At 47.0% G+C, this 9,648-nt stretch overlaps 1 protein-coding gene across 1 annotated transcript; it reads right to left on the bottom strand.

Annotated features, from left to right (window-relative positions):
* Nucleotides 1-3,207: 3,207 nt before the first annotated feature.
* On the bottom strand, nucleotides 3,208-7,625 carry LOC130071670 (uncharacterized). Its single transcript, XM_056236528.1, has 4 exons — nucleotides 7,448-7,625; nucleotides 7,071-7,232; nucleotides 6,536-6,619; nucleotides 3,208-4,323 (listed from the first exon to the last, which is right to left on the bottom strand). Exons 1-4 carry the CDS (start codon nucleotides 7,623-7,625, stop codon nucleotides 3,251-3,253), a joined length of 1,497 nt encoding a protein of 498 aa, XP_056092503.1. The 3' UTR covers nucleotides 3,208-3,250.
* Between the last annotated feature and the right edge of the window lie 2,023 nt (nucleotides 7,626-9,648).

Here is a 9,648-nt window from a genome sequence, read left to right as displayed (position 1 = left end):
CAATCGGATTGTACAGGCTATTGCCTTGGCCTACCAGGTGCGCAATCTTCCTTCACATTTGGCCTTGAGGGCTCATTCCACTAGGGGCATGGCATCCTCTAGGGCCCTCTACTCGGGAGTGTCCCTCCAGGAGATCTGTGAGGCAGCCGGTTGGGCTACCCCACATACATTTTGTAATGTAAAACAGCAGATAGGGACCATCTACAAAGTACAAAACGAAGAGGAAAAACGCTCAATTGTTCCATCCATATGCTTTACTCTTAAAAAAGTTACTCAAACTGTGCACACAAAGGTCCTTCTCAACGACAAATCTGCCAGATTCAAGCCTTGCTGAAGCACCAGATCATCAACGATCCTCCACCAATTTTCACAGTGGGTGCGAGACACTGTGGGTTGAAGGCCTCTCCAGGTCTCCGTCAAACCATTAGACGACCAGGTGTTGGACAAAGCTGAAAACTGGGGGTGCTTCAGCAAGGTTGCAATCGGGCAAATTTGTCATTGAGAAGGATGCATGAATCAAGCCACGTACAAGGTTGTCCTTCTGCTCTGACAATGTTCCCCAACTCTGAGGACTGGTTTTTCCAGCAGGACAATGCTCCATGCCAAGCTATGCTAAAAGTGGTACCGCCAGAACCGGAGATCAGCTGAATGGATTCAAAAACGGTAAAACTCAACAGTTTAACTCTGGGGGAGTTGTAAAATTAGCCTATTTCCAAAAAAAGTGGAGTATCCCTTTAAAAGAAACAATGAGTATGTGTAAAAATAAATAAATAATAATAATGAAAGCCTGATGTCAAGTTTTTAAAGAATGACTAGGGTTATTATTATTACATGTGTGGTGAGGTTGAGGCTAATTTATTGACACATACTTGAATATGGGCCATTCTAAACCAAGAGGTTCAAAATTGTAAAGTGTGTTCACAATTACCTCTATGTATTTGGTATTGCAGAACCACCAGTGTTTTACTTGGTTTAACCACAGTGACTGACATGACAACACATTTTATGTATATCTCAATATGAGGTAAACCTCTATCTCAGCTCAGGATAGTCAAAACGCTCTAAAAAATACAGCATCTTAAGTACAACAACTTGCACAATGTTGTTACTTAGACATTACATCCAAATGAATTGAGACTGACTTCAGCTGGGGATTAATGTCAAGTGTCCTTCTGGCATTCAACAAAGAAAGCATTTTGATGTATCTGCAAAGAGCACGCTGCATTGTTTCAAACAAACACAGTTAACAGTGGTGATCATCAATTCAGTGTTTTACATCTTTGCTCTTCACGTAATTTCACGAGTTCACATTTACATCAATTAAACAGAGTAAAGATTATGCGTATTTGGCGTGCTGTCCAGGGGGAGGGCTCCGAGCTCGGAAATTTTTGCCCGAACCCAGAGTGCTCCCCCTTGTTGTAAGAGTATTTACGAGAAGAAGTGAGGAGATGGGGTGGTGGAGGGATGCTGTTAGACTGTCAAAGAACTGAGTTAAGTTTGCTGAATATATACCTCTCACCTCATTGATTGGGAGTGTGCTCCACTCGTGTCTAATTAGGCTTGATTACCTGAATGTGCTCCACATGTGTTTAATTATCTGAACATGCTCCTCCCGAACTTTGTTAGGAAACATCATTTCACGAGTTCACATTTACATCAATTAAACAGAGTAAAGATTATGCGTATTTGGCGTGCTGTCCAGGGGGAGGGCTCCGAGCTCGGAAATTTTTGCCCGAACCCAGAGTGCTCCCCCAAAAGCAAAAGAGCAAAGGACAGCCGCCAGACTAAAGACCCCCCAAAACGCAGAGAATTTGGCGGGCTGGCGTTTTGAGAATAAGCCTGGTTGCTTGACCAGGAGGGCCTGCTGGCTCACGAACGGGGAGCAGTCGTAATTTGGAACAACAGTTGGGAGGGCTCGCACCGTTTCTCGACGGGAGCAGCTCACAGCGTCAGACAGGCGAGCTCTACCGGCCGATGAACAGCGTGATTTATGCCGCCTGACCAGGAGGGCCCGTGTTGCCTCTGGCGGGAGCAGCTCACTGCGCTGGGCGGACGGGCCCTACTGGTTGACAAGATTTGGGAATGCCCAACCAGGAGGGCCCATGTAGCTTCCGACGGGAGCAGCTCACAGCGTCGGGCTGATGGGCCCTACCGGCTGACGGTGGAGTGGCGCGTTTTTTGGAAGCCCGGACTGGAGATTTCCTGCTGTCCGCTGGGAAATCGATACCTGTTGGATGGGAAAGAGAAAACATAGATGCATGCAAAGTCCGCTGGGAGACCAATGCTCGCTGGACAGAAAAAGAGAAAACATAGATGCATGCAAAGTCCGCTGTTAGACCAATGCTCGCTGGACAGAAAAAGAGGAAACATAGATGCTTGCAATGTCCGCTGGGAGACCAATGCTCGCTGGACAGAATTATGCAATGTCCGCTGGGAGACCAATGCTCGCTGGACAGAATTATGCAATGTCCGCTGGGAGACCAATGCTCGCTGGACAGAATTATGCAATGTCCGCTGGGAGACCAATGCTCGCTGGACAGAATTATGCAATGTCCGCTGGGAGACCAATGCTCGCTGGACAGAAAAGAGGAAACATAGATGCTTGCAATGTCCGCTGGGAGACCAATGCTCGCTGGACAGAATTATGCAATGTCCGCTGGGAGACCAATGCTCGCTGGACAGAATTATGCAATGTCCGCTGGGAGACCAATGCTCGCTGGACAGAATTATGCAATGTCCGCTGGGAGACCAATGCTCGCTGGACAGAAAAGAGGAAACATAGATGCTTGCAATGTCCGCTGGGAGACCAATGCTCGCTGGACAGAATTATGCAATGTCCGCTGGGAGACCAATGCTCGCTGGACAGAATTATGCAATGTCCGCTGGGAGACCAATGCTCGCTGGACAGAATTATGCAATGTCCGCTGGGAGACCAATGCTCGCTGGACAGAATTATGCAATGTCCGCTGGGAGACCAATGCTCGCTGGACAGAATTATGCAATGTCCGCTGGGAGACCAATGCTCGCTGGACAGAAAAGAGGAAACATAGATGCTTGCAATGTCCGCTGGGAGACCAATGCTCGCTGGACAGGAAAAGGAGAAAACATAGATGCTTTGCAATGTCCGCTGGGAGACCAATGCTCGCTGGACAGAATTATGCAATGTCCGCTGGGAGAGTTTTTGCTTGTCAGTTGGGAATTTAGATCACTGGAAGAAGGAAGAACACCCAGGTGGACGACCCGGAGGGTTTTATTCGATGAGGGTTTGGTGGGCTTTTTTAATGTGGAACCGGTTGGTCCTGATGTAGCTTTGGAAAGCGTCTGAGGACCATCTTCCGAGAGCTTGTATCTGCTGCTGGGAGAGGCCTTTTTGGGCAGCTGAAGTTGCTGCTCCGATGCGGAAAGAGTGACTGGAGAAGTGTTTTGCTTGGATGCCTGACTGTTGAAGAACGGATTTGAGATGTTTCTGGAACCAAAAGCGTGTCACAGGTTTGTTGGAGTCATCTATAAATAGGGGATCAAGGTGGGATTTAGCCTGGGAGCTTCTCCAATGAAGATATGCCTGAATGGATTGGTATGGTTGGATTGGCGATGAGAGTTTGAAGATGTAGATGAAATGGCCTTTTTTGGATTGGTCTGTCTTGCTTTGCTTAATCAAGTATGAGATGGTTTCACTATCCAGTACTGATAAGTCTGAGATGGTGGGGTGGACTCTTGGGTCGAATTTGGAAGTGATGGCGAGTTCCGAGCATCTAAGAAAGCCGAAAAATGCTAGAATAAACATAGCATCGAGTGTACGGGCTGTCTCGAGAGGCTGGTAGACTGTGCGGAGGGCATGAATACATTTTGTGAGAATATCTAGTGTTATGGGTTGTCTGGTGTCGGGATGGGTGGGATGAGATCGTTGAATTCCTTTGACCAGAAGGGAGGTTTGTGAATTATTTATCTCTGGGGAGGGAGCGCCGTACATCAATTTGTGGAAAAACTGGATGCCGCTCAGGTAACCTTTGATGGTTCCAACTTGGAGGCCCTTAATGCTGTTAAGGTAGGAGATGAATGAGGTGATTGAAAGGAGAGAAAAATCAGGGAATGGCAAGGTGTATGAGAAGTGGAATGCTTTAAAACACCTCCAAGCTGTCACATAAGATTGGAGGGTCCTGGGAGAAACTGCTTGGAGGATGGTGTCCAGTGATGTGTCGAGGAGTTGTTTTAGAGGGTGGGTTACGGGAATATTAGTTCTGAATAGTGAGGTACTGGAGTTGGGAATTGGTCTGCCTCTGGAGCCAGCATCCTGAATTTCTGAAACAGAAAACGAGACAGAGAGTCAGCGATTAGATTTTCAGACCCGGGGATGTGTTTGGCAATTATGATAAACTGATCACACGCTGAGATCCAGATTAGGCGTCTTAAGAGTGGCATCAGGGCGGGTGAATGGGAACGGCCTTTATTAATGCATTCAACGGTTGCTTCATTGTCACAATGCACTAAAACGCTACTGGTGGCCCATCCTTTCCCCCACAGGAAGGCTGCTACCACAAGAGGGTAAAGCTCAAATAGGGCTGAGGACTGAGTCGTGTCTTGGAGTTGGGGGGGCCACGGAGATGCAAACCAGCGTCCTTGGTAGAAACCCCCGAAGCCAATTGAGGGGGCCGCATCTGTAAATAATTGGATATCGACTGGAGAAAAAACGAGATCGTTATAGAAAAAGGATAGGCCATTCCACTGTTTTAGGAAAGTTATCCATAACCTGAGTTCATCACGGCACATCTGAGATATGGAAATTAGGTCTTCTAGTGCGTGAACCGAAGAAGCGAGTGAGAGGAGATGCGAAATGAAAGGGCGGCCTTGTGGAATGATGCGCATTGCGAAGTTTAAGTGGCCGAGCAGGGATAAGAGTTCGCGTTTGGAACAATTTGAGCGGTCAATGAGGGTAGATGAGACGAGTATGATCCTGTCAATTTTTTCCTTTGGCAGGGAAGCCTGGAATTGTACTGAATCTAAGTTAATGCCGAGGAATTCGATGGATGTGGTGGGACCCATGGTTTTCTCCTGGGCGATGGGGATCCCAAGCTCTGAAAAAACATTTTGAACGGTGAGGATATGAGCGGCTGGGATGGCGTCGGGAGGCGAAATGATTAGGAAATCATCTAGCAAGTGAATGAGGTGAGGAATCGCATAATTGTTTGACAAAATCCAGCAAACAGCTTCTGATAGCGTGTCGAAAATTTTGGGGCTGCTTTTGCATCCGAAAGTTAAGCGTACGGAAAAATAAAATTTTCCTTGCCAGCGTACACCGAATAAGTGCCATGAATCTGGATGGATGGGCATCACTTTGAAGGCAGAAGTGATGTCGATTTTTGCCAGCCAAGCTCCCCGACCCGCGATTTTTTTCATGTCGATCGCCTGATCTACATCATGGTATTTGAGAGAAAATTCGTCAAGGGGGATCAAGCTGTTAATGCTTGGGAACGGGGAATCATGTGGGGCTGATAAATCAATTATAAGGCGTTTTTTACCTGAAAATTTTCTTGTGGCCACTCCAATGGGGCTGATACGAAAAACTTCGAAAGGAGGATTGTCGAAAGGACCAATCATGAAGCCTGACTCGACTTCTTTTTTGATCAGGTTGTCTACTACATCGGGCTCAGCCATAGCAGATTGAAGATTATTACAGACAATATTTTGAGAGAGTGGGCATTCCACGCCAGGTTTGAAACCGTGCTCGAGGCCGGACAGAAGATACTGTGTGAAGTGGGTGTCCGGGTGATGAGCTAGTTCGATTGCTAAGCGAGAAATATTCACGGGAGTCGACAAGTAATTTTTTGATGTTTTTTTATTGACTGCTTTGAACACTGGGCAAACATGGCGGGCATGGGCACCGCCGCAGAAATTGCAGACATGGAGAAACCGGCAACGCTGTCTGTAGCACCTCCCATGGTTAAAACTACTGCACAGCTGCCTGCTGTTTGAAAAGGAGGCTGTCTGCTGTCTTCCTCCATCGGGATTTTCATTGGTTGTAAGTCTTGGCACATAGCTGGTTGATTTAACTGGGGCTGAGTCTGGGCAGGGGGGGATGGAGGGGTTGATTTGAGGACATGTTGTGGTTGAATGTGCCACTGACCTACATACCGCACATGAAATGTTCCTGCAGCCTAGGAAAACCCTGCTGTGTAGATCTGGATCAAGAGCGCCCCAGTAAGGACATTGGTTCCACTGGGCGACCCGGACAGAGCACTTGTGGTATGAGCGGAAAAGAGCTTGTGGTATGTGTAGAAGTGCCCTCCTCCATAGGACAGCGCAAGTTCGGCTATAATTGATAAGTAATCGTTTAATTCGCGCCGCCTATGGGGGAAGGCAGAGCAGATTACTTCAGTGAAACGGCTGAAAGCAATTGTGAACTCGGAAAAAGAAAGTAAACGTGATGAATGTGGATTTGGGTTTTTTAAAGTGACAGAAAAATCCCCACAATCTATTTGGCGGTTTGATTCGGTTACAGGTAACAGAGAGAGAAGAGATGAAAGATCTACGTCTGCACCTGACAGGATCTGTGCTCGGATGTTGTGGGACACTGGGGGCGGCTCCGCGGCAACGACGTTCGATGGGACAGGCATCTGAGTTGCTGTGAAGAGAGAGTGGAGAGATTTTGCCTGGAGAAGAGAGCTGAAAGGAGCCGAGGCCGGGGCTGCAATTGTCGGCGGAGGCAGCCTCACGCTTGAATTGGCCTCTGGGGCTTGGGGAAGAGGATTAAAAGTATGAGAAGGAAAGGAAGGTTGAAACTGAGAAAAGTGGGCTTGTGCTGCAAGCGGAGGCAGCCTCACGCTAGCTTGAGCTACTGGAGCTGCTGGCCACTGAAAAGAAGAGGGATTAGTAGCTGTTGTAAAGGTAGGTTGAAATGATTGGGCCTCCAATGCTAGCGGAGGCAGCCTCGCGCTAGCATCTGGGACAGGTGCTGGAGGCCACTGAAAAGAAAAAGGATTATTAGAAACAGCAGGAGCCATGTTCTGATATGCTGAGGGAAGGTCGGCGGGCCTGGTTTCAACCAAAGCTGCAGCCTGCTGGCGAGGTCTGACAGCAGAAGGAACTGGGGCACGGCCCAAGCTTGCTGAAGGCCTTCTGCTGCGGTTTGATGCTGAAAGAGAACTGGATTTGGTACGCTGCGATGGTGGTGTTGTCGAGCGAGGTGAATCCTGAGCTTTGCTTTGCCTGCTGGTCCTTTTCGGGGCCGGCATGGACTTCGGAGAGAGGTTAGTTGATTGCAAGGATACATACAAGGCGTATAGTTCCGCTTTGTTCATCCTTCGCGAGAACTGAACATCTGAATTGATCAGCGCTTGCCTCAATCCTAAAACTGTCCACTTTCCAATTGGTGGAATTGTTGGGACGGCCGAGCGATAGGAAGAAGCAGGGGAGGGATTGTGATGTCTCGCTGGTGGAGGCGAGGGCTGGCCTCTGCGTCTAGGCGAGCGTGTAGCTGTTCGGGCAGGCAGGCGGCCGCGTGGAGAAGCCTGAGGATCAGTTGAAATGTTGGGTAGAGAAGGAGTTGTCCTTGGGTCAGCTGATTGTGGCTGAGGATCCGGTGAGAAGTTAGATTCCTCATCGGATGGGAAGAGCTGGAGTTGAGACATGGTAGCAAGAAGGTCGAACCAATATGCTGTTAGACTGTCAAAGAACTGAGTTAAGTTTGCTGAATATATACCTCTCACCTCATTGATTGGGAGTGTGCTCCACTCGTGTCTAATTAGGCTTGATTACCTGAATGTGCTCCACATGTGTTTAATTATCTGAACATGCTCCTCCCGAACTTTGTTAGGAAACATCATATAAAGGCAGCAAGGCTGTAAAAGAGTATGCAACCTAATGCTTTGCCTTGTTGTTAAACAGCACACATCTAGAGGAGGAAACGGCTGTATTCGAGGACATGTGTGTGTGCTCTTAACATCGTCAGAGGAAACAGATGTGGTGAATGCAGCCAAAGCTTCCCTGGACCTGAAAATAATGAAGACGACAATAAAAATCAACTAGTCAGAAACAATGCCAGAAGCCACAGAAACACCAAAATCGCAACCTCTGTGTGTGATGTTTAAATAAGTGTTTAATGCAATTTTGGAAAGGGTCAAGAGCCTAAATCCTCAGTAGCAACACAGAAAAAAAAAAAAACTTTTTCTGTCCAGAGCTTATCGACATCTTCATGAACACCTACATGAGCATTTTCACCCTCTGGAGTGGAGAGCTTCTTGGGATCTTAGCCGGTTTTCTGAAATCAGCACAGCTACAGTCAGCCAACAATCCAAAACCAGGGAAGCTAACTGCCATGTGGAACAGTGGTTTTGGATTGTCAAGCAGAGTATCCTTCAAAGAAAAAAAGTTCCTGCGTCCTGCTGACTTTATCTACAACATTTATGGATCCCTACAAGGCAGATACAGAGAACACATAATAAACAACAATGGTTACTGCCTTGCTGTGATCCACAACCGAAAGAAAACTTCTGCCAGAAAGAAGAATGGGCAAAGAAAACATCTAGATAGGACAAAATACTTTGACCCACCTTATATACTACCAAAGCCATCACAAAGTCCAGAAAACAAAGACATTAGCATCAATACCAGCCAGATGGAAAACACCAAAGTCACTCCAGATACACCAATGGACCTGTCAACCAAAGCAAAACATGAGCCAAAATACAAGGACAATACTGAGCCTGATAAACCAGAACAAACATCTGAGGACATAACTACTGAGGTATTACTTCATATTACATTTTGTAAAATAATTTCAATGAATTTAACATCTTTCTTACAATAAAAATATAATTTGCAGATTGAATACCTTTGGTCCAAAAAAGACTGTGAAGTGGTGGTTGCTGTTGTGTCATCGGCAGAAAAGAAGACCACGTACACCGTCCATCACTCAGAGTTCAAAACTCTGCAACCTCACAAGTGGCTTGTGTAAGTGGCAAGGATATTCATGAGCTATTGTTATTTAAAATTGGTATGATTTAAATCACCAAAGTACATCATAAATATTGTGCACATCTGAAAAGCTGTCAGTTACCTTTGTCTAATATACATGTGTTATGTACGTGTACGTTTTAAGAGTGTTGCAATAGGGGTATATGTGGGTAGTTTGTTGATGTGTGTGTTTCTGAATGTCATTTCAGATGTTAATTGGATTGATCTACAGCCTGTCAGTCTTCCTGAAGGATTATGACATCCCGGTTCACCAAATGAAGTTTTATTAACTAAGTTCGGGAGGAGCACGTTCAGATAATTAACACGAGTGGACAGCAATCAATGATAAGAGGGTACATATAGTACTATAGCAGTCTTACCTCGATCCATTGACAGTTTGCAGCATTTAGTAATTCGCTTCTTCACTCAGCTACTACCAGCCATGTCTCCAATGAGCTCCTCTTCCGACGAAGACATCACCAAGGATGCACCTTCACACTCCGTCAGTCCCACGGTCATCCCTTCTACGCCGGTCGGCGCACTTGAGCCCCCGGCTTCTCCTCGCGGCCGCACACCGGCCCGATCAGCCCGGCGCTCAACAAGACGCCAAGACCAGTCTTCGCCGCCCCCGGCAAGACTCCCATCTTCTTCCCCATCTTCTTCCCCAGCTTCCTCCTACCGCTCGGCTGTCCAGACGAT

This window comes from Rhinichthys klamathensis, unplaced genomic scaffold, assembly GCF_029890125.1.
Source record: "Rhinichthys klamathensis goyatoka isolate OS25496 unplaced genomic scaffold, OSU_Roscu_1.1 h1tg000452l_1, whole genome shotgun sequence".
Lineage (NCBI taxonomy): Eukaryota > Metazoa > Chordata > Actinopteri > Cypriniformes > Leuciscidae > Rhinichthys > Rhinichthys klamathensis.
The sequence above is the reverse complement of the archived record's forward strand: the minus strand, read 5'-3'. Positions and strand labels throughout refer to the sequence as shown.